Below are 26,674 nucleotides of genomic sequence, written 5' to 3' on the forward strand. Positions count from 1 at the left end.
TTCCGTTTCCTCTTATCACATTCTCTCTCCACGTTATCAACCCTACCCCATGAGGAAGCTGGTGGTCCTTACCCTCACAGAATTTCTTTACCGATGGTAAGTAGTGTTCGTACTGAGGTTGGATGATGTCAATCCAGAGATTTAGGAGGAGCTTTTTACTAGTGGTTTTGCCCGAATGTTTGTGCACGTAGTTCACCTGATTCTGTAGCCAGTTTCGCCCTGCAGTTTCGTTTTGATGCAGCTCAATGTTTATGATATCACTTATCCCGAAGTATGTGTCGTACAATGGCGTAATTCTGTATGTACATTCAGCAGCTTATGCGGATACTGCCTGTGAGAAGTGTTGGGAACATAGTTAGAAACAAAGAAGTAATACATTTAAGCGTCATGCATGACGGGGCAGTTTTTCACGCACATCTCCGTTTAAGGCGTCATTTATGCTGAACTACGAGTCGTACAGTGGTATAATTTGCAGGAGCACTGAGTGGTATGTGTGAAAACCGTCTGAAAAATGAGTCGCGAATGTAGTTAGTGGTAAAGAAGTCATAAGCTAAACATCAAAAATGGTGTAAGGTATAAGCTTTTTTCCTTTCATCAATTTATGGGGAGAGAAAAATTATTTGTAAAATTTGTTTATAAGTCACTAAGTGCCTCATTCTCGAATAAATGAATAAAACCTGCGTATTTGCTCGCGATGGGCTACGCTTGATTTTCAGCTGCAGTTCCATCCCTCTTGATAGGTATGTGATTCTTACACCCATAGCGATTCTTCGAAGACGGTAAGTGATACGTCTACAAAGTATCGCTGAAATCGGTAGAGTGGTTTAGTAGGAGAACATACATACATACATACATTTTTGTAGTATATATTGGTTTTTGCCGGTAATGGGTCCTGTGTATATAATATTTAGGTGCAGACATTCGTGAGTTATGATTCTATGTCAGCCCCTTTTCCAGCCAGCCCCAACATGGTCAGAGGTAGATGGTTGAAACCCAAACAGTGTTTCCTTCCAGATAGTCAGTAAAAGTTTTGGAAATTTGTGGTAAGTTCCTATGGGACCAAATTGCTAAGGTCATAGGTCCCTAGGCCTATACACTACCTAATCTAACTTAAACCACTTTACGATAAGGACAAAACACACAATCATGCCCGAGGGAGGACTCGAACCTCCGCCGGGACCAGCAGCACAGTCCATGACTGCAGCGCCATAGACCGCTCGGCTAATCCAGCGCGGCCAGATAGTCAGTAATAGGTGTACTAGTGCCCACATGCGCTTAGCCAATGAGAGTTGTCTGCACAGAGCTGTTATGTGCAAAAAGGAGCTTGAATGAAATTTGAATAGTTTGGCGGAAGTTGCAAAAGATAACCAATACTGCCTAGCCTAATTATTGTAGGACTGCTTCAAAGGGAGGAGGATCATGCATTTATAGCAGAAAAGGAAGATAGTTCAAATCAAGACATTACACTTGGAATATCAACTACTGAATTAATAGGGCTTGATAACACCAAGGTTTTAAGCACTTCGTTTTTGTATCGACCTCCCAGCAGTAATGAGGACACTTTTTTCAATAAATTAACAGAAGTTCTAGATAAGTTCTCAAGTACGAAAGCCAACATAATTTTGTGTGGAAGCATGAACATTAACACAAATATCATAAATGAAACAGAAGTATCCTTTTTACCTTCCATCAGAGTTTCGGCATGTTCCTGGTAGTCAAGACTGCAACTAGGGTTACTACAATGTCTGCATCAGTAATTGACCATGTGACGAGAAATATGGACAGGGAAAGTGTGATATAGCTATAAAGGATCTTAGTCTGTAACACCATCACTACCGAAGAATAACAGCAAAATTGGGCACGGAAAAATTCCCTAAACTGCAAGCTTTGAAAAGACATTCATCAGAAATCAAAATGCAAGATTTTTTCAAAAGAACTGGCAACCCAAAGCCGGTATGAAGTATGTACAGAACCAAAGTTTAATGTGGGATTCTCAACATAGCTTAAATTGAACTTGGAAAATACAGTTCCAAAAGTGCCTACATCATTAACAATGCCTCACAGAAACAAATGGATAGCAACAGGTATTACGTAGTCCTATAAAACCTTTAGGCACCTCGGTTGCGTAAAAAAGAGACATAATCAGCTACAATTCTAGAATTTCTATCATAGGTACAAAAATGTTTATAGGAATTTGTTAACTGCTGTGAAAAATTAATTTAATAAAAAAATAATTTACAGTGCAGAGATTAAAAACAAAGCTGTCTAAGATGCCACAAAAAATTTCCTGCTGTTACCATTCTCTAAAATAATAGAATCAGTAATTACGAAAGAGTGGGTTGTATTTATTCAAACAACTCATTGCTCTCTAAGTTATTCACAGTTTGGTTTCTCAAATGGTAGTAGTACAGAATCAGTGATTATAGAATTTACAAAAGTAACATCGGTTTTTCGTACTACTGCCCCATAAGATTCGCCTAAATAAACTAGAAGCATTAGGAATAAGAGGGGTAGCAAATGAGTGGTTCCGATCATTACTAGAGATGGGGTACAAGGAGTAGAGATAACACATACGTCAAATAATTCTAAAGTTGTAGTAAAATACTTATCAGAGCCAAAATAAATTAATTTAGTCATGGGGAAAAAATTCTCTTTGCTGATGACAGAAATATTATTGTGATAGAGAAAACAAGATAACACTCGCATAGAAACAATAAAGTGTTATTGAATTTAAAGAAAGTAAATGCCATTAATTTCAATTGGAAGAGAGAAAATGACACAATTTAATTTGAAGTAGATGGATCCTCTTACTTAGACAGGGTAACAAATGCATAATTTCAAGGAATTAATACTGTTTCTCGGCTGAAGTCATAGGAGCAAATAGAAGTACTAGCAAACAGAATGTTATGCTATTAGAATGCTATCATCAGTTTTGAACAGCCAGCGTCTTTAAGTTACGTGTTTACTCTGTCCTTAGCTAAGGAATTCTTTTTTGGGGATCAAACGCGCAAAATATGAACACTGTTTTCAGACTGTAGAAAAGGGACTTAAGAATAAAAACCAAAAATAGTAGTCAATCTCATTGTAAAGATCTGCTCAAAACGCTGGGTATTTTGACGCCACCGTGTGAATACATTAACACACAAAGGTTTACACATCAAAAATTACATTTGTAATTACTACCGAAATATCTATATCCATGACCAGGGAACAATATGAAGACTGAATTTACATTTACCAAGAATAAGTATAAACGTCAAAGCTACGTTTTCCACCGAGAACGAAAACTGTACTAAAGTTAGGAAAGGAGATTATAGAAATGGCAAAAACAAGTTTATTTAAAACAGCAGTTAGAAAATATGTGTTTACCTTAGCAGTGTATACCTAGAAGCATTGCTCAGATAGCACTGAGTAGGGTTATGGTAAAAAATGTAACGCGAATAACAACAATGATAATAAATCATCTTACTTTCTACATAGCACTTTCACACTAAATTTTTTTACTTCTTATTCTCGTTTTCTGTAAAAACTTACTCCACTTACTTCAAAAGCCATGCAACGTGTAATACTAACATCTTATTGTCTTTCTAAGCACAAACCACTGTTTATAGAGGAATGCTGACCCAGTTTTTCAAACTAGCAGGTGAAATGTTGCGGTGCAAAAATGGTCCTTACATCAGGGGGATGTGTGTAATATTATGTATATATGTGTTTGCTGTGTGCAGTGAGTAGGAGTTCGAAATAATGAAAAATGAAGCGTCACCCTTTTATTATTATTAAATACTTATTTGTAAAACAGTTGTGTACACTAGGTATAAACCAAACAAGAGAGCACTTTTTTAAATACAGTGGCCTTGTATTCGGGAAGGTAAAGACTCCAATCTTCATCCTGATTAAGGTTTTCTGTAGCTTCCCTAAATTATTTCAGAGAATTCCGAGATAGTTCCCGCTATAAGGCCGTGGCCAATTACCTGCCACATTTTTGTCGTTCTAAACCTGTAAGTCTGTAAATATCTGTACATGTGAATTGCTTAACTTCTTTTGTTCTTAGACAGTAATTCCAAGAAATGCCCAGTACCTTTGTAAACAAGATCTGCAAATAAATAAAACTACTACTACTACTATTACCACTACTATATCTGACTGAGCGTTATTCACGGTCTCGCGGATGTCATGCGCTGATGCTCGCTTCAACATTAAGTTGCAAATTTGCAGTGTGCGAATGCACTATGCGCTTCCCTTACGGCTACACCTTGTGCTTCCTTCCCTTGCTAATTAGTACAATTAACTAGATCAACTGTAACGAATTCTGTTAGTTCATTTCTCGATTTACACATTAGAACCTATCATTTAGCTGGACTGAAGTTCTTTGTTAATTAAAAACACAGTTGACAGTTATAATCACTTGTCACGTTTATTCAGTGTTAATGATTTTCATGTATTCTATCCAAAATGTGTCTTTTTGTCAGTGAGGTTTTTGCTGCAGACGGAATGTGAGCATTATTTCATCAGCTATCCCTTCACGCAAATTTATTGCTCAACAGATGATCAATGACCTTCAGTTACATTCAATATTCGATTATCATCTTAATTTTGAGTCTAGGTAAAAATAAACTATCGCTGTAGTAGGACTTGGTGAACCTTAGATATACGGTATACACTTTCTCCGTGGCAAACAAGGAAAATAAACAGCTAAAAGGATATCCTGATTCTAAATGTATTCCACCTCTCACTGAGCCTCATTTTCTGAGTGGAAAAAAGAAAAAGCCTCTGTTGTGTTTCGAGTTTTAGGAGATAATTGGTTTTATCGTTGTTTTGAAATCATGTAATATTGATTATGTAATTTACAAATAATTATAATCTTTAAATGCAAGCATTAAAACATGACGTACTGTGACGAAGGTTAGAGCTTTCGAAACAATTGTATGAACATCTTCCTCTCACGGTACAGCCTCTACACTCGTTTTTTGTACTTTGTACCATGTATATACAACAACAAAATTGAGATATATACATGTGCTTAAATATCTCACGAGCACAGTCTCTCCGAGTTGTAGATAGTTCCTGCAGTGGACCAGCAATTCCTCCACAATTCACTACATAACAGACAAACGAGCTACACGGTCCAGTCACATTAACGTGACCACCGCCTGTGTCGCTTTCGACGTGCAGTAATCCCTCACAGGCTGGAGGTGGCAGCCGTGCCAGCCGTGGTGTAGGCAGGGTGTCTTGGGGGATGCGGGAAACTGTGCAACTGTTGTCGTAATGCGGAAATGGAGCGATTCATCTCACATCCAAAAGAGCTTGTTGATGGGCTTTCGGACCAAGCGTGCAAACTAAGTTTTTAAACTGTACTTGTGCCGCCGTCGTTAAATAGCTGTGGTGTACTACGGTCAAAACACGACAGGGTGAACGACGGCTGCGGAGACGTGTAGGGAGAAGTAGACGTGTAACTGTTGAGTAACTCATATGAACTAAGGGGCGGTCAGCAGTGTCTCCTCAATGACTGTTCAGCGAACGTTAGTGCTTATGGGACTCAACTGTAGGCACTTCTTTCATGTATGGGTCATCAGCTGTATAGGGCATCGTTTAGAGAATTCGGTGTACTGCGTGTGTTTAGACACAATTGTACTCTGCCAGCTTTACAATCTGATGTTACACTACTGGCCATTAAAATTGCTACACCACGAAGATGACGTGGTACAGACGACAGGAAGAAGATGCAATGATATGCAAATGATTACCTTTTAAGAGCATTCACACAAGGTTGGCGCCGGTGGCGACACCTACAACGTGCTGACATGAGGAAAGTTTCCAACCGATTTCTCATACACAAACAACAGTTGACCGGCGTTGCCTGGTGAAACGTTGTTGTGATGCCTCGTGTAAGGAGGAGCAAACCGTACCATCACGTTACCGACTTTGATACAGGTCGGATAGTAGCCTATCGCGATTGCGGTTTATCGTATCGCGACATTGTTGCTCGCGTTGATCGAGATCCAATGACTGTTAGCAGAATATGGAATCGGAGGGTTGAGTACGGTAATACGGAACGCCGTGCTGGATCCCAACGGCCTCGTATTACTAGCAGCCGACATGACAGGCATCTTATCGATATAGCTGTAACGGATCGTGCAGCCACGTCTCGATCCGTGAGTCAACAGATGGGGACGTTTGCAAGACGACAACCATCTGCACGAACAGTTCGACGACGTTTGCAGCAGTATGGACTATCAGCATGGACTATCAGCTACCCATGAAGATGCATCACAGACAGGAGCCCGTGCGATGGTATACTCAACGACGAACCTGGGTACACGAATGGCAAAACGTCATTGTTTCGGATGAATCCAGATTCTGATTACAGCATCATGGTGGTCGCATCCGTGTTTGGCGACATTGCGGTGAACACACAATGGAAGCGTGTATTCGTCATCGCCATACTGGCGTATCACCCGGCGTGATGGTATGGGGTGCCATTTGTTACACGTCTCGGTCACCTCTTGTTCGCATTGACGGCACTTTGAACAGTGGACGTTACATTTTAGATGTGTTAGGACCCGTGCCTCTACCCGTCATTCGATGCGTGCGAAACCCTAAATTTCAGCAGGTGAATGCACGACCACATGTTGCAGGTCCTGTACGGGCCTTTTCTGGACACAGCAAAAGTTCGACTGCTGCCCTAGCCAGCACATTCTCCAGATCTCTCACCAACTGAAAACGTCTGGTGAGTGGTGGCCAAGCAACTGGCTCGTCACAATACGTCTGTTACTACTCTTGATGAACTGTGGTACCGTGTTGAAGCTGCTGTACCTATACACGTCAACAAAGCTTTGTTTGACTCAATGCCCAATCGTATCAAGGCCGTTATTACGACCAGAGGTGGTTGTTCTGGGTACTGATTACTCAGGATCTATGCACCGAAATTGCGTGAAAATGTAATCACATGTCAGTTGTAGTGTAATATATTTGTCCAATGAATACCCGTTTATCATCTGCATTTCTTCTTAGTGTTGCAATTTTAATGGCCAGTAGTGTAGTTCTGCCACAGTTTGCCGTCTGTACGGTTTTACCAGTCTGTCCAGCCTAGGTAGTTCATTGAGCCCCCTGCCAGGCACTTTATTGTGAATAACAGAGTAATCACGTAGATGTAGATGTAGACGGCATCCGACTTTTGTAATGATGAGCGTCCGCGAATCCCACGAATTCTGGACGATGTTTCACCTCGGTTTTCTCCACGTGTTGAAGACACTGAGCACAACACTCTTCGAACATCTGTGCAGTATCCGAAATTTCCGTGTCGTGCTTCGGGTCATCGGAATCTACCCTCGGACGGTCTGAGAGATTACGTCTTCCCTGTTCTACACACGGACAGCAAGCTAGAAGTTACTACGTCTACCGTGAGTGTGTGTGACTAGCAGTCATTCTTCGCCAATGGGTGGGCGGGTTTATATCGATAACAGGTCGGTGGTCATAATGATCTGGCCGATCGGTGTAGATGGACATATTGTTCCTGGTGGGTCAGGGAGTTGGATTGTGAGCCGGTGCGGCCTGTGTGTGTGTGTGCAGAGCCCCCGCGGTCGCTGCGGCTGACGGTGGACGGGGAGCCGTGGAACGGCACGGAGCCGTGGCTGCAGCTGGAGGAGGGCGCGCGGCTGCGGCTGGGCTGCGAGCCGGAGGGCGGCGTGCCGGCGCCGCAGCTCACCTGGTGGCTGACGCCGGCGGCGCCGCCGGACCCCGAGGAGCCGCCCCGGGGCGCCGTGCCGCTCAGCTCGGCGGCCGCCGCCGGCGCGCGCGTCGCCCTGCTCGACGCCGTGGGCCGGCAGCACCACAACGCCACCGTCTCCTGCCTCGCGCGACACCTGGCGCTGCGCCGACCGCTGCGCGCCGACCTCACGCTGCACGTGCGCTGTCAGTACCCCCACTACCACTCTGTTCTCTCTTTATATTCATATCACTCTGTGCTTGCACTGCAATATATGCATCGGTGAAAATGGGAAATACACTGCCGGAAAAAAATAGTATATCTGGAAAGAAGGCGTAGATTTTGATTCGATGACGGCGTATGCTACCTGGGGGATAGTAGAGGAAAAGTGCCTATTATGCGATAGTTCCCTAATATGAGACACCCCAACTCTGCTCGTGTTAGGGGTTGCAATCTGGTGGAGAGTTTCTTAAACATGTCTATTGCGTATTGCGTGCCAGACGACGACAAAGCGAGTAGGATGCCATAGTTGAGTCGGACACAGTACGTAGAGGTTGATACAAAATTTCTTGTGTTTGGAGTTTTTGTGTCATCAGTGTTGAGACAATATTTCAGCTCACATGTGAGTGGATATTACTGTACTCTTTTATTGTTGTTATTTATAATGGTATTGTAACATGGCAAGAACTATGCCCCTTAAATGATGTCATTTAAGATCACCCAACTCACGTTGAGCGAACAGTAGGGCTGAACAAAATGACTGACAAGCACAATGCATCTTGTACAGGGTATAGTACAGACGTATTGGAATAATTAATGTTGGGTGATGGTTTTAAAGTAATTCACACGACATGAAAACTTTGTGGAAACGAGTCGATTTACTGGACTCTAGTTTCCCCAGGGAAGTATATAGAGTTGACTGTGGCCGGCTGGGGAACAGCGAAGGGAAGCGACAATAGGCAGCTTAGCGCGGCTCAAGCTCTGAGAAAGCGGTAACGTGGCGCTGCCTCCAGCCGCCTTAGATGAGTGGCAGCGTGGGTGGTTGACCCCGACCCCCTGCTGGTGTACTGGGAAGCAGATGGAGAACTTGTACACCTGTTGATAAATGTTAGTTGTCCCATTTTCAGGGAAACATGCGAGAAAGCCGTGCAAAGCAACGGTGGAGTCATCAACAGGGGTAAAAATAAGCGTGTTCGTGACTATAGCAACTTCACGCTGAATTCACGCTCCACAGAGCCTGAAGTAAATTAGGTGAAGAGAGACAGAATGAAATACACTGGCATCCGTGGGAACGTAGGACCGAGGAATTTGAAGTACTCTCCTGGGAGTCAGAATTCCGGAAAAATTGGTGTTTGTGCAGACGCTAACCTTGATGGGTGGCCTGGGAGGAGCTAAATAACAGAAGTTGAGAAGAAGGAAAATTTTGTGGGAATTTGTGCACGTCCCAGAGCAATCATTGGTCAGTATTGGGGAAGCGACGCATAATTAACGTGACTTGTGCTGCAGTTGGCGTAAGTGATTTTGCCAGAGGGGAAACCGAGGCGAAGAGGGGACTGTGAGAAGTCTCCACAGAAGTATTCCGTTCCCAGCTTGCCTAGAGTGCGGACGTGGCGTTCTTGACTCAGCTTGCCTGAGAAAGAGTGAGCATCTTTGCAGTTTAGGACATAGCAAAGGGAACGATTGCTTGGAGATAGGAAGTTTTGGTTCAGCTGTATACTGAGCAAGATACCTAGGAGTGAATAGACGAGCGCAGCCTTGCAGCACCACGAGGTCGGCCGACGTCTGCACAACGACGCAACTCCGCCACGCTGTATTCGGTGATATTGTGCTCTCTCCGGCCACTGATTAATTTGTTGGATCACGTCGGCAAAGTGTCCACGAGGGTTTCATGGGCCGTGAATTGCAGAATTCTTCTCGCACTTCGCATTACGCTTGGGTCAGTTGATAGGAATTACTTTTGAGTTATCGCGCTTTACTCCACGCAAACGCAATTTATTACCACTGCCTGAAAGGATAGTCTTGTAATGTGTTGATTGCAGGTCGGGAGTTAAAATAAATTTGTGCTAATCGACTGCATCTGTTTTGAATCAAGTAGTTAAAATCCCAAGTCAATTTCTTAATTAATTTTATGTTCACCATTTGCATCTGGTGTTTAATAGCTGAATATAACATCAATGCGCACCCCTTTTTAATTAAAAGTGATCAATTCTGAATATATTAATGTCAACACTGCCACCGCAGTTCGATCAAGAGTCACAGAGCCATATTACTTTTTGCGTTATCCGATATTGCGGCAGTTTTGCACTCTCTCTTGATCTGTTAGTCAATTAGTTGCGGTGAACACACGCCAAAACCAGCTAAGTGACGGGTGCGGTGTTACAGTATTACCTATAATTATTGACAATTAGGTGCATTTTCCAACGAGCGTTGTTAGCAAGTGCGTGATTCTTTGTGTAAGATGGAGAAATTCCTAATATGCGATAGTATCCGGATACAAATACGCGACAGTGTCGCATATTACGATACCTATCGCATATTGTGGGAACTCGTTCTCTCACAATTTTCTGTATGTAATTTGCGCAATACTATCATGAAATAACAATATTTCATCATTTATTGTAGTAAAATTTTGGTAACTGCGTTTATTTTAATTCTATTAAATTATCATAAACAGGGATTACTTTGACTAGTCTTATCATCATAAATTGGAATGTTTTCTGGAACTTGGTGGACGGTGCTCCTGCGGGATCACTATCAGCTTGACATCCAACTGGCTGGATACAAACTTACATTTTTACTAAGTGGTTTGATCATTTTGTGAGTCATGTAAAGCCATCTACAAATGACCTGTCATTTGGATTCTTGTAGACATTATTCCCACACAAAGAATCTCGATGTGTTAGATAAAGCACGTGAAAAAAATGTTCATATTGTATGTATTACACCTCACTCAACGCATAAAATGCAGCCACTTGACGTCGGAGTTACGGGGCCTTTGAAAACCTGCTAGGCCCAAGAGATAGAAACGTGGTTGGCAAATAACCCAGGTGGTGTTATCACCCCATTATTAATAGCCAAGTTATTCGGGGCAGCTTACAACCGAACAGCAATAATCGAAGCATCTGTGAATCCCTTCAGAAAAACAGGTCTCATCCCATGCAACAGAAACATCTTTAGGGAACATGAATTTTCAGTTCATTGCCATGATAACGCACTTGAAGAAAGAGATGCCAAAAACGAAAATGAAACTACTGATGGTGATGGTCAAGCTGTCAGCCCGGCAGACATCAGACCTCTCCCACACATCGCAAAAGCACCTGGAGATAGTCAAATAGGTCAAACATCGCGTTCGTGCTCTTCTGCGTTACTAACTTCAACTCCTTATGTGAAGCAATTGCAAGAATCTAAACAGAAGAAATCAGAGGCTTAAACTAAGAAAGCAGCGAGAAAGTTATTTGGGAAGAAGAGAGGAAAATCTTCCAATCGTAGACCTAAAGCAGAAGAATCGTCTATTGACTCGGCATCCGATGTCCATCTTAATGACAGTGGAGATTCAGACAGCAGTGATGACGATGACGTAGAGTGTCCGTTCTGTACTGGGCGCTTTTCTGAAGGCAAACACGAGGAGAAATGGACACAGTGCACGAAATGTTATCGCTGGGCTCATGAGGATTGCGGTGTCACGGAAGACAATTTTGTTTGTCCCCGATGTCGCAAATACAGGGTGTTACAAAAAGGTACGGCCAAACTTTTAGGAAACATTCCTCACACACAAATAAAGAAAAGATGTTATGTGGACATGTGTCCTTAAACGCTTAATTTCCATGTTAGAGCTCATTTTAGTTTCGTCAGTATGTAGTATACTTCCTCGATTCACCGCCATAATTTCATACGGGATACTCTACCTGTGCTGCTAGAACATGTGCCTTTACAAGTACGACACAACATGTGGTTCATGCACGATGGAGCTCCTGCACATTTCCGTCGAAGTGTTCGTACGCTTCTCAACAACAGATTCGGTGACTGATGGATTGGTAGAGGCGGACCAATTCCACGGCGTCCACGCTCTCCTGACCTCAACCCTCTTGACTTTCATTTATGGGGGCATTTGAAAGCTCTTGTCTACGCAACCCCGGTACCAAATGTGGAGACTATTCGTGCTCGTATTGTGGACGGCTGTGATACAATACAATTCTCCAGGGCTGCATCAGCGCATCAAGGATTCCATGCGACGGAGGGTGGATGCATGTATCCTCGCTAACAGAGGACATTTTGAACATTTCCTGTTACAAAGTGTTTGAAGTCACGCTGGTACGTTCTGTTGCTGTGTGTTTCCATTCCATGATTAATGTGATTTGAAGAGAAGTAATAAAATGAGGTCTAACATGGAAAGTAAGCGTTTCCGGACACATGTCCACATAACATATTTTCTTTCTTTGTATGTGAGGAATGTTTCCTGCAAGTTTTGCCGTACCTTTCTATAACACCCTGTGTAAACCTGAGTAGTGTGAAATCAGTGAAGGATAACAAAAATGACTGAACATGTAAAAATTATTATGTAACAAAATAAATAAAGCAAAATATTACTACTGTCTCATATTAGGAAACCTTGATCTCATTTCTACGAAATGACTTTTTTGTGAAGATTTAATAACTACTCTGAAAGATTGTTTATTATTGCAAATACGATAATTGTATGATAAAATTAAATAATGCAATATCTTATTACCATCGTAAAAATACAATTGCATTTACTTTCAGGTCTTTGAAATGGGTTTACAAAAGTGTGTCTCATAATAGGCACTTTTTCTCTACTGAAACGCCTAGGCTATGAGGACAGATCGGATTAGGTTATGGAAAGGGGCCAAAATATGTTTCTGTCACTTTCATTTAACATACAAACTTTACTCATCAATAAACAATATTACAACAAGGATGCAAAACACTCAAAACATTAATCGATCTCCTTTGATTAACTTTACATCAGCTGAAGGCTGGAGATCGCATGTGAGGCAATAATAAGAGTTTCAATCAAAAGGCAGAAGGCCTTATCTTAAAACAAAACAATAACAATCTTATGCCTTAAGGGCAATACAAGAATATTAATTTAAGAGACATTAAAACTGGGCTGATTAATTTATGAGACATTAAAACTCGGCTGAAGGCGACATATCAGCCAAATAACTAAAATCCAAACAGGGAAATTACTACACAACATACAAGGAATGGTGCTTAGAAGTTTACAAGTTTCCAACACTAACGCCCTTTTAGGTGATACAAGCATCCTGTCTAACGACTTCTTAATCTGGAGGCTACTAACCGACAGATATCCGACCGACCAATCAACCAAATCAGTTCCGCTCCACGCAAGCAGCAAAACGACCACAAGATATCAGTACACGACACACAGAATACTGACGCCCACACCGACCAACAACACATCAGCTGTCGAACTACACGCTGAGCAACAACACGACGAGGAAAATACACTGCCTAAAATTACGCCAACAACCAGGGCAGGTAACCGGAACAACAACGGCCACGAGGCAGAAGATACCGCTGGTGAACTTCCATAACAGGGAATAAATTAAGTTAAATTTCACAGGAAGACGGCTGGAATCTTAGCCGACTTAAATATACACACGTTGTTTCTCGCGGGAATGTCCCAAAAGCGTCAACCAGGATCAAACGAAGAAATGTAAACAGTTGAGGCTCGATAGTAAGTTAAGTGAGGGCCCAACTTTCATGTCCAAGATCGGTGGGCCATGAACCTGGTTGCACCCGCATGCAGCACCTCACACTCCAACTGCGCGTGCACGCTGCCAGTGGCTCCAGCCCTAGTGCGCACGACGGTGCTTGCTTGCTGCTCCACGCTAACCGACCGACTGCAGTGCTGCTCCGCCGCGACTACCTGCTGGTGCGTCTCCCACTCACTGACTGCCTTCAGACGGACGACGTCCCGGAGACACTGGCTCGGACCCAAGCATGCAGAGGGAAGAACAGATACCATTGGTGACCATGCAGCTTGTTAGAATGAAATTACAATGAAATGAACACCCTTAGCTGATTGCAGGCGTTGACATACGTCAGGAGCAGTGAAAATGTGTGCTGCGACCTGGACTCGACCCCGGGATCTCCTGCTTACATGGCAGACGCTCTATCTATCTGAGCCACCGCGGACACAGATGATAGCGCGACTGCAGGGATTTATCTCTGGCACGTCTTCCGCGAAACCCACATTCTCACCGTATTGTCCCGCACTATAAATAATTACATTCGTAGTGCCCCCGCCCATTATACTCATTATTCGCGGCGCGTTCCGATGCCCGTAAGAGTTCGGGCATGGTTTGTGCTTTCACACAGAAGAAGAATATCGTCAAGCAGCTGTAAGCAGTTTGAGTGCATCAAAACCTAGGCTAACCAAAGACTCCGTTTTATTGGCAGGACACTTAGCAAATGTAACAGACCCACTATGGAGACTGCGTACACTACGCTTGTCCGTCCTCTTTTAGAATACTGCTGCACTGTGTGGGATCCTTACCAGATAGGACTGACGGAGTACATCGAAAAAGTTCAAATAAAGGCAGCACGTTTTGTATTATCGCGAGATATGGGAGAGAGAGTCACTGAAATAATACAGGACTTGGGCTGGGAATTATTAAAAGAAAGGCGTTTTTCGTTGCGGCGGAATCTTCTCACGTAATTCCAATCACCAACTTTCTCCTTCAAATCCGCAAATATTTTGTTGACACGGGTCTACATAGGGAGGGACAATCACCACGATAAAATAAGGGAAATCAGAGTTCGTACGGAAAGTTATAGGTGTTCATTCTTTCCGCGTGCTATACAAGATTTGAATAATAGAGAATTGTGAAGGTGATTCGATGAACCCTCTGCCAGGCACTTAACTGTGATTTGCAGAGTATCCATGTAGATGTAGATGTAGTAGATACTTCCCGTTGGTTTGGAATAACGAAATTTGGCAGGTGCAAGGTTTAACTGTACAATCAAACTAAAAGCTTGTGATTATACCACAAGAAATAAACCAAACTTTTGTCATTTATTGACTGTCTGTCCGTCCATGTGTTAAGCCCCCTTTTTCTCAGCAGGGGGTGGGCGTTTCAAGTTGATATTTATGTCACGTACTAAGGTCTATGATCCATTGGTGGTAGAATAAATTGTAGCATCTAAGTCAATGTAATGAAAACGTACGGTGATCTACGTCACATATTTCGATATCCCAAACTCACTCATCAGTCCTACGGGGTACTTCTCGTTGGTGTAGAATTGTGAAATTTTGGAAAAAAGCAAAGTTCACAGTACAACTAAAGAGGAAAGAAAAAGAAACAGAAATGTGTTAATTGGCAATTACAGCACGTGAAATAATATTTATTTTGCAGTTTGCTATCGGACGTTCAAACCTTAAATTAAGACATTCTCGAAGGTCTTGGAACCTCTAGGACCGATATCCTGCCAGTATCAGTATCGACAATAGAGAAAATCGTCGAGATTCTAGACTCCAGGACTGGATGAACTGTCCGTATACGTAACTAAGTTTCTACGGCACTCTCAGTGCGTGAGTTCCTTTTTCTCCCCTCGAGAGATGTGTTATCCTTCGGGCCAAGTTAGCCCTCTGCTGTTATCTATTATCAGTGGATAGTTTCGTTTTTGAGCGGTGATTATTTCCTCATATTTCTTAGAGTAAACAACATAAGACGTGACGTAGTTCTCAACAATGCAGATGTCTCTCCAGCGGGCTACGCCGTTGCTCAGCACCAGTATGACATGCGGCGACCAGCGATCGACATGAATATGTGCATCCTCAGTCAGGAAAGAGTTCAGAAATCGTGAAATACAGTAAGAGAACGAAGCAAGGATAACATTTAGAAGGTAAGCCGTCTGAGTTCCACCAGCCAGTATCACCGACAACATAAGTAGCAAATCGATTGCACTTTTCTGATACTGCCTAACATCGTATAGACATTGTTCGACAAGTCGATTGTGTCAGCGTGACGTCTTGAAGCACTATTCTTCCATGCACGCATCGTAAGGCATTACCCATTTCTACTAGAATTTCTCACGATTATAGACGAATGTCAAACATTAAGCTGCATTTTTGTCGGAAAGCTTACTTGCTTTTTAAACTGTATCTATCGTATAGAGAGACATACGATATGAAACTGTTATTTCTGCTAACATATAATTAAATAACGTGCATGAAGCTTTCGTCTTTGTGTAGGTGCAGTTCGTATTCCCATTGGCAGCATTGTGAGCCCACAGTTTCTTGTATTTTCGTCTGCTTAGTACTGAATCGGCAGCAGCCGCTTAAATTCGAAATACTAAAGTGTTCAGTCTTCTGACTGCCAACTTTGGCGATGAAATCAAATTACGGTGTATGTCTGTCATTACTGCCATCACTGTTCAATGCTGCGTTTCATGTAGGTGATAAGTAAATTGCAGCAGTATCATTTGTACATGACTTCCTACTCTATTATTACTTCCTGATCTGATATTACAAGCCTTCAGTCATGCGCTTTAAGAAGATACTCAGAGGAAGCACTGACGGGAATAACTATTTCACTACAAGTCGAAAACTTATGTCCGACTTCAGACTGATATTCAGTTGATTCCGGTCGCTAATAATCTTACCTTTGAATACTGAGTACAAATAATATCTTTATTCAACCAACTCGTAAATTTAAAGGTGTTACGTCTTCTTTCGTTTATGAGTAAACAGATGCACTGAACGCAGCATAGTATGATAGGTAAAGATGACTAAATGATTCGTGTAACTTTACGTCAGAACTATTTCGAAAACAGGCTTTGATTTTTTTAATATGGGGAAAGACTGACAGGTCGTCTCCAGTAATTTTTGCATTGTAAGTATCCCCGTATTTTCGTTTCTTTCTTTCGGGTGCCAGGTGCCTCTCGTCCTTGGGGCCTCCGGTGAGTCTCAAGACTGCTCCAGCCCAGTTACACTCTAGAACCCACAGGATATTATTTCAGTGTCTTTAAATGACTCTTCATCCCGGATAACGTGTTGCGTTTTGACTGTTATGAAATTCCCGATACAGACCAAAATATCGTCAAATATCCCACTGTAATTGTTGTTTTTAAAGACTCTATGTAGTAATGAATCAAAAGCTTTTCAGACGTTTAGAAACACCCGATGAACCTGGTTTCCTCTATCAGTAGGGCTGAGGATTCGTGTGCAAAGAGCGCGAGTAAAGGTGCACATGATCGATGGTTCTGGAAGGCATGCTAATTTCCACTAATATCTATTTTTTTTTCAAGCACGTTATAATGGCTTCGTCATGCCCTGTGGCCTTAATATAAAACCACACATGCTGATTACTATATCTGTTATGTATCAATGATGCTCCAGATGTACCGTTACAGCCCTTCTTTCTCAATACTCCAAACCAAAAATATTTGACGTCAGTGGGCCTTCCTTATTGAAAAACAAAAGGCTGTCGTAGCCTTATACCGGTTTTGCTAACTTCGCGATTGAAATAAAATTCTTGAATATGTCGACTGCACTGTACTCTTTGATATTTTGAAGATATCAGGGATAAAATACAGAGAGCGAATGGTTATTTACACCTTGTATAGAAACCAGACTGCAGCTATAAGAGTCGAAGAAGGTTGAGAATGGGGTGAGATAGATCGTAGCCAGTTCTAAATGTTATTCATCCTGTACATTGAGGAAGCAATAAAAGGAAGAGATTAAAGAAAGAAACTAAAGATCAGGGACAATAAAGAAAATTGATGCGGTTTTTTGATGACATTATGAATCAGTCAGGGACAACAACGTACTTAAAAGAGAAGTTGAACGGAATAGCGGATTAGCGACGACGTTACATTACATTCAATTATTTTTTGTTTCATTACTAAATATAAAATGTTTGTACTAAATATTTTCCTTTCCTGAAACAAACTGTCAGACTCTTTCGTCCTGAGTAGCTACTTAAACTATATTAAATTACATGCGTTTACTCTTTATAGCATACGAACCACGTGGAATACGACTGAATACGAATACGAAAATTGGCGATGTCCGAGTAGGATTCGTGCACTGAGGGCTCTGTACAAACTTAACTACTCTTATAAACGCTCGATCATTCCGAGAATCGAGAATCTCGTCGATTTTTGCCTGTTATCGACGCTGATGCTAGCAAGATATCGGTCCCAGGGATTCCAAGACTTTCGAGATGGTACTAACTCCAAGTTCTACGTCGGATAACAAATTACAAAATAAATTTTTTTTTCGTGTGATATATCGTTGTTGTTGTTGTCTTCAGTCCTGAGACTGGTTTGATGCAGCTCTCCATGCTACTCTATCCTGTGCAAGCTGCTTCATCTCCCAGTACCTACTGCAACCTACATCCTTCTGAATCTGCTTAGTGTACTCATCTCTCGGTCTCCCTCTACGATTTTTACCCTCCACGCTGCCCTCCAATGCTAAATTTGTGATCCCTTGATGCCTCAAAACATGTCCTACCAACCGATCCCTTCTTCTAGTCAAGTTGTGCCACAAACTTCTCTTCTCCCCAATCCTATTCAATACCTCCTCATTAGTTACGTTATCTATCCACCTTATCTTCAGTATTCTTCTGTAGCACCACATTTCGAAAGCTTCTATTCTCTTCTTGTCCAAACTAGTTATCGTCAATGTTTCACTTCCATACATGGCTACACTCCAAACAAATACTTTCAGAAACGCCTTCCTGATACATAAATCTATATTCGATGTTAACAAATTTCTCTTCTTCAGAAACGCTTTCCTTGCCATTGCCAGTCTACATTTTATATCCTCTCTACTTCGACCATCATCAGTTATTTTACTTCCTAAATAGCAAAACTCCTTTACTACTTTAAGTGTCTCATTTTCTAATCTAATTCCCTCAGCATCACCCGATTTAATTTGACTACATACCATTATCCTCGTTTTGCTTTTGTTAATGTTCATCTTATATCCTCCTTTCAAGACACTGTCCATTCCGTTCAACTGCTCTTCCAAGTCCTTTGCCGTCTCTGACAGAATTACAATGTCATCGGCGAACCTCAAAGTTTTTACTTCGTCTCCATGAATTTTAATACCTACTCCAAATTTTTCTTTTGTTTCCTTTACTGCTTGCTCAATATACAGATTGAATAACATCGGGGAGAGGCTACAACCCTGTCTCACTCCTTTCCCAACCACTGCTTCCCTTTCATGCCCCTCGACTCTTATTACTGCCATCTGGTTTCTGTACAAATTATAAATAGCCTTTCGCTCCCTGTATTTTACCCCTGCCACCTTCAGAATTTGAAAAAGAGTATTCCAGTCAACATTGTCAAAAGCTTTCTCTAAGTCTACAAATGCTAGAAAAGTAGGTTTGCCTTTTCTTAATCTTTCTTCTAAGATAAGTCGTAAGGTCAGTATTGCCTCACGTGTTCCAACATTTCGACGGAATCCAAACTGATCTTCCCCGAGGTCTGCATCTACCAGTTTTTCCATTCGTCTGTAAAGAATTCGCGTTAGTATTTTGCAGCCGTGGCTTATTAAACTGATAGTTCGGTAATTTTCACATCTGTCAGCACCTGCTTTCTTTGGGATTGGAATTATTATATTCTTCTTGAAGTCTGAGGGTATTTCGCCTGTCTCATACATCTTGCTCACCAGCTGGTAGAGTTTTGTCATGACTGGCTCTCCCAAGGCCGTCAGTAGTTCTAATGGAATGTTGTCTACTCCGGGGGCCTTGTTTCGACTCAGGTCTTTCAGTGCTCTGTCAAACTCTTCACGCAGTATCGTATCTCCCATTTCGTCTTCATCTACATCCTCTTCTATTTCTATAATATTGTCCTCAAGTACATCGCCCTTGTATAAACCTTCTATATACTCCTTCCACCTTTCTGCCTTCCCTTCTTTGCTTAGAACTGGGCTGCCATCTGAGCTCTTGATATTCATACACGTGGTTCTCTTCTCTCCAAAGGTCTCTTTAATTTTCCTGTAGGCAGTATCTATCTTACCCCTAGTGAGGTAAGCTTCTACATCCTTACATTTGTCCTCTAGCCATCCCTGTTTAGCCATTTTGCACTTCCTGTCGATCTCATTTTTGAGACGTTTGTATTCCTTTTTGCCTGCTTCATTTACTGCATTTTTATATTTTCTCCTTTCATCAATTAAATTCAATATTTCTTCTGTTGCCCAAGGATTTCTAGCAGCCCTCGTCTTTGTACCTACTTTATCCTCTGCTGCCTTCACTACTACATCCCTCAGAGCTACCCATTCTTCTTCTACTGTATTTCTTTCCCCTATTCCTGTCAATTGTTCCCTTATGCTCTCTCTGAAACTCTGTACAACCTCTGGTTCTTTCAGTTTATCCAGGTCCCATCTCCTTAATTTCCCACATTTTTGCAGTTTCTTCAGTTTTAATCTACAGGTCATAACCAATAGATTGTGGTCAGAGTCCACATCTGCCCCTGGAAATGTCTTACAACTTAAAACCTGGTTCCTAAATCTCTGTCTTACCATTATATAATCTATCTGATACCTTTTAGTATCTCCAGGGTTCTTCCACGTATACAACCGTCTTTCATGATTCTTAAACCAAGTGTTAGCTATGATTAAGTTGTGCTCTGTGCAAAATTCTACTAGGCGGCTTCCTCTTTCATTTCTTAACCCCAATCCATATTCACCTACTATGTTTCCTTCTCTCCCTTTTCCTACATTGGAATTCCAGTCACCCATTACTATTAAATTTTCGTCTCCCTTCACTATCTGAATAATTTCTTTTATTTCATCGTACATTTCTACAATTTCTTCATCATCTGCAGAGATAGTTGGCATATAAACTTGTACTACTGTAGTAGGTGTGGGCTTCGTATCTATCTTGGCCACAATAATGCGTTCACTATGCTGTTTGTAGTAGCTTACCCGCATTCCTATTTTCCTATTCATTATTAAACCTACTCCTGCATTACCCCTATTTGATTTTGTGTTTATAACCCTGTGTTCACCTGACCAGAAGTCTTGTTCCTCCTGCCACCGATCTTCACTAATTCCCACTATATCTACTTTAACCTATCCATTTCCCTTTTTAAATTTTCTAACCTACCTGCCCGATTAAGGGATCTGACATTCCACGCTCCGATCCGTAGAACGCCAGTTTTCTTTATCCTGATAACGACATCTTCCCGAGTAGTCCCCGCCCGGAGATCCGAATGGGGGACTATTTTACCTCCGGAGTATTTTACCCAAGAGGATGCCATCATCATTTAATCATACAGTAAAGCTGCATGTCCTCGGGAAAAATTACGGCTGTAGTTTCCCCTTGCTTTCAGCCGTTCGCAGTACCAGCACAGCAAGGCCGTTTTGGTTAATGTTGCAAGGCCAGATCAGTCAATCATCCAGACTGTTGCCCCTGCAACTACTGAAAAGGCTGCTGCCCCTCTTCAGGAACCACACGTTTGTCTGGCCTCTCAACAGATACCCCTCCGTTGTGGTTGCACCTACGGTGCGGCCATCTGTATCGCTGAGGCACGCAAGCCTCCCCACCAACGGCAAGGTCCATGGTTCATGGGGGGAGGCGTGTGATATAATTACTAATTAAAAATTTTCTGACTTTTTCTTTTACTAGTTCGGTGAGTCCTTGCCAAATTCCATGATTCTGTGTCAACGGGAAGTACCGATTTTAATGACTTACTTTGCGAGCATTAAAGTGTGTGACACAATTGGCCGTATCTTTTGATGTCATTGACTTAAAAGCTAACGTTTATTATGCAGCCAAGGGATGGCAGACCTTAGTACGTGACATAAATTTAGACTTGGTACGTCTTCCCGTTCCTGAGAAAAAGTGGTCTTAACAGACGGAAGGATAGACAGATAGTCTGATAACAGCTGAAAGAGAGTTTTTTCGTTTGATATAATCACAAATTAACTGTTTTCGATTTTTTTCCTTTAGTTTTACTTTCAAAACTTGCATCTTGCCAAATTTCATGATTCTAGGTCAACGAGAATTGCTTTATAGGTTACGATTGGTGATTTTACGAGTGTCAAAATATGTAACATACATAGCCGTTTCTTTTGATTGCATTGACTTAGAGGCTTAAATTTTTGCCAGCCCAGAGGGGCTGTAAACCTTAGTATGTGACACAAATTTTGACTTCTTCTCGTACCTAACAAAACTGGTTTTTAGCTGTCGGAAAGACAAACGGGCCACAAAGTTCTATGATAAAGATTGAAGCAAGAGAAATGAATTAAAATTTGTGTTGCAGCTGGAGACTCGAATCTGGGTCTTCTTACTTGCTAAGCAAAAATGCTAACCATTATATCACCACAGCACTATCGTTAACGTTGCTGCACGAACTACCCAAGTTGAGTGCACTCCCCTACGCTAATTTCAGTTCATGCCTTCTGCTTATTTTCCCTTACATTGTCACTACTGCTAGAGCTCTCCGGCATTGGAATAGCACCCCAGCGTCGGATGTAATGGGAAAGCACAACTAAGTGATGTTGTAATGATTCCTTCTGGTTTCTAAACTGCACCATATAATAAAATAATGTTCCAGTGTTTCAGACATTCTTGCAAGTGACCTTTTTCATTCTGATAAATGCACTCAGTAATAGGAGTGATGTGCTCCAAATGAGCATTCTCATAAAATTCTTTTTCAACTTAAAGCCAATGTTTGGCACTGGTGGATATCTTTTAGCAAGGGATGTTCTCTTTGTCTTTATTAATCAGCTTCTTACATTCGCCATGCTTCGTCATCCATAGCGATATTATTTACATCCATATATACGAGTAGGTCAGTAATCCTCGCCGGCCGCGGTGGTCTAGCGGTTCTAGGCGCGCAGTCCTGAACCGCGCGACTACTACAGTCGCAGGTTCGAATCCTGCCTCGGGCATGTATGTGTGTGATGTCCTTAGGTTAGTTAGGTTTAAGTAGTTCTAAGTTCTAGGGGTCTGATGACCACAGTAGTTAAGTCCCATAGTGCTCAGAGCCATTTGAACCATTTTAACCGGTACGCCTCAAGCAACAGACGATGTGTTGCGGACGGTCCTTCTTATACCATCACCAGATCTTGCTTCTCTGTTTCACTTGTGAATGGCACGTGGCAAGAATGGTTGTCGGTAAGCGTCTGTGTTAGCTCCAATTCTCGAATTTTCTCGTCGTGCCCATTTCGGAAGATGTGTATGGGAGGAAGTAATATGTTGTCCGCCTTTTCCCAGAAAGTGTTCTCGAAATTTCAACAGCAAACCTCTGCGTGATGTACAATTGTCATGTAGCGAATTTTGTTGAGCCTCTCCGTAGCTTTCTCTCGCTGACCAAACGATTCCGTGACGAAACGCACAGCTCTTGGTTGGCTCTTCTCTATCTTTTCTATCAGTCCTACGTGGTAGGTGTCGCAGACTGCAGCACAATGCTCAAGAATCGATCGAACAAGAGCCTAGTAAGTCATTTCTTTCGAGCGAGAGCTACATTTCCTTAAAGTGCTCCCTGAATCTCAGTCTGTCAACTGCTTTTCCTACTATTTTTGCCATTCCTCATTCCACTTATGGATAGTTACTCCTTTGCTTCGCCCAATATGCAATCAATAGTTAGATGTACAGCAGTGGATTTCTTTTCCTATGTATGCGCAGTATGTTACATTTATTTACGTTCAAATGGTTTAAATGGCTCTGAGCACTATGAGACTTAACTTATTAGGTCATCAATCGCCTAGAACTTAGAACTAATGAAACGTAACTAACCTAAGGACATCACACCCATCCATGCCCGAGGCAGGATTCGAACCTGCGACCGCCTGTTTACGTTCAGAATCAACTGTCGCTCTCTTCACTCCTGATCAATCCTCTCTAGGTCATTCATATTATCGATACTGTCTTCTGGCGTTCTTATAGACAACAGTATCATCCCCGAACAGCTTTGGAGAGTTTCTGACGTTTTCTACTGGGAATTACCTTTACTTCGTCGTGTTTGTTCCGTTAACAGAGAGGTGCTGAGTTCTGTCTGCCAGGAGGTCTTGAATCCTTTCGCAAATCTGGTCCGATACACGGTAAGCTAGTATTTTTTTCCTCTAAATGACATTGCGGGACGGTGCCAAGTGTCTTTCTTAAGTCAACGAACGCGGCATCTTCCTTAGTGACTTTGTCCACAGCGTCATGGGTCTCATGGAGGAACAGAGCGATGTGGGTTTCGCAAGATTTCTATTTTTATAGAGGAGGTTTTCGTTCTCCAAAAACGTCATAATTCTTTAGCATAAAGAATGTTCTGTAATTGTCAAACAGACTGATATAAACGCTATAGGCCTACAATTATGTGCATCTGTCAGCATTTCGTGGTCTTATGATTAGCATTGCTGACTCTCGGTCTCGAGGCCCAGGGTTCGATTTCCCGCTTGGTTGGGGATTTTCTCCGCTCGGGGGTAGGTGTTCGTGTGTGTGTTATCCTCTTCATCATTTCATCATAGTAACGTACAACTCGCCGAAGTTGCGTCATGTATTACAAAGATATGCGCCATGTGGCTGAATTTCCCAGAAAGGAGATTGTGACCATAAATGGCCTAAGCACATTTAATTTTCATTTTTTATATGCATCTGTATCCTACGGGCTTTCTTGAAAACGGGAATGACTTGCGCATTTTTCCAGTCGCTAGGACCCTTCTCTTCTATGGCAAGATACGATTAACTGCTGCAAAGGGAGCAAGTTCTTTCTCGTAACCTTTGTAGAATATTACAGGTATCTCACCTTGTCTTGACGCCTTCCCACTACTATGCGATTGTGGTTCTTTTTCTGTTCTGCGATCTGTTATCTTAATATCCGCCATTTCGACATCCATACTGTTACTGAAAGGAGGGACCAAGTTACGATCTTCCGCAGTTAAGCAATATCGGAAGTCGGAATCGAGCACAGGGCAGTAATAGTAATGAAACGTTTGCTACTTGACTCGTTGTAGACGCAAAACTGTTTACCGTATGGGATCCTAACATTATAGGAATGAGGTTCAAACGGTCTGCAGAGTTTCCGTTGTTAGCAGTGTGGCATGATTTGCCGATAGGCGTCAGACCTGATACGTCGACATAGGTTTGAAATACAACCATGAGTGTGCATTACGGATGCAGACAATCAACATGGGTCCCGACAGGGTGAGCAGTATCATACTCGTAAATATGTGCTGCTGCTCTTAGCGAGTATCGAGGCATTAAAGGAGTAGGGAGAGGTCGTCTTTCCGCACCATGGTTGACGAACATTACTAGGAAGTTCGAATTCAGTGGCGACTTGGGAATCGCTCCTGGGAGAGGCCACAAATCGTTGAAGTAGTTACTACTACCATTATTGAGAATGCAGGACGTAATGTGCGACCTTCAAGCATCGCACGAGCTATCTCTCGACAGCTGAACATTCCATGTCCACCGTACGTTCTCAAAACGGCTGCGAGCAATTGTGAAACGGTATCCGAACAAAAATCACATTTCTCACCAACTTTTGCCACATGACTTACACACTTAAGCGGACTGTCGCTCTTGCGTTTCTCGCAAGGATAGAATATTTTGTGGAATGATCAAGCACACTTTACTCTCACTAGCGCTGTAAACTATCGGGTTTGGGAGTCGTCACTGGCAACGAATGCTCACGAATTTCTCCTGCATCGTAAGCGCGTCACTGTGCGACGTGGCTTCACGGCACAGATCACGGTTGGTCCATTTCTCTTTGAGGTATTCGGACCCCTGGGACTAATAACATGCAGCTTGAACGGCACTCGTCACTATCGTCTGCTTCGCCAACATGTAATCACTGCTCTAAGCTAGACAGGCGCTTTTGACTCAGCTGTTTTGATGCACGATGGAGCTCCATTTCGCATTGTCAGGAGGTCCACTCGGTTACTCTGTAACAGATTTAGAGAAAGCCGAATCTTTGGCCAATCGTCCCAAACTGGGTGGACACCAAGATTGCCAGATTTGAACCCATGTGATGTCTGGCTATTGGGTTACGTGATGGACACGGTTTTCTCAACGGGACACTGACATACGTTGGAAGTTGAAGATGACCATATGGAGGGATGTAGCCAGCATCCCACCTGAGATGTTTCTGGCTGCAGTAGAGCAATCTCTAGTGCACTTCCAGGTTGCTGTGGATGCAAATGGTCATCACAAAAAGGACGTTTGTTATCTACAAAGTAAACATGGTACGCAATTAACAAATGCTGCCCTCTCATGTGGAAAATAAAATGCGTTTTTCTCAATGTTTTACTAGTTATTCCGCTTCCTCACGTCGTTAAAAAATTTTCACGAAATTTCATTGTTCTACGATTTCTTGTCTTTCATCGGGGCCGTCTTAAGCAGAGTATATTTAATTATAAGCACCATGTAATTCTTATTCTTGCAAGTCAGAAGAATTCTTTCAGTTCTGCTACCTCGTTGTTTGGAATTTTAATGTTTAGTTTGTCTCTAATTTCACTTTACTGTTGCTCAGCACCTTTGTGTTCCTTAGGCTTACTTTCAATTAATATTTTTGCTCATTACACAGTTCATTCCATTCGACTATTCATGTATTTTTCCTCTAATTCACATAAAATAGCAGAGTCACAAATGATGTTAATCACTGCTATCCTTACGTTTTGAATTTCAACTCTGTGTCCGAACCATTGTTCTAGCTACATTATTGTTTCTTCCATATATATATAGGCTGAACACCTGTCGCTAACACTTACTCACTTCTTAATTAATCACTTCTCTCTTGGTGTCTGGTTTCATGGTCCCTCATGGTTCATACTGCATTTTACCCCTGTTTTCTAAAGTGTATACCTGAATTATGAAAATTTATGACTGCTAGCACAAATTTAATACTCGAACACTTTTTCTAGAACGACGAATCCTATGTAAACATATTTACTTTTCACAATTCTTGACTTTCATTAACAAGTGCACCATCAGAACTGCCTCTCTGGTGGGCTTAGTTTGATAAAACGGAATTCATTATCAT

General features: G+C 42.1%; 1 protein-coding gene across 1 annotated transcript in view; it reads left to right on the forward strand.

The window, feature by feature from the left end:
- Positions 1-26,674, forward strand: part of LOC126335854 (hemicentin-2-like) — a 546,546-nt gene that overhangs the window by 80,864 nt on the left and 439,008 nt on the right. The window contains exon 3 of the mRNA XM_049999325.1: positions 7,570-7,911. Coding sequence (XP_049855282.1) covers positions 7,570-7,911 — 342 coding nt within the window. The remainder of the gene's footprint in view (positions 1-7,569; positions 7,912-26,674) is intronic.

The sequence above is a fragment of the Schistocerca gregaria genome, chromosome 2 (genome assembly GCF_023897955.1).
Source record: "Schistocerca gregaria isolate iqSchGreg1 chromosome 2, iqSchGreg1.2, whole genome shotgun sequence".
NCBI classification, from domain to species: Eukaryota; Metazoa; Arthropoda; class Insecta; order Orthoptera; family Acrididae; genus Schistocerca; species Schistocerca gregaria.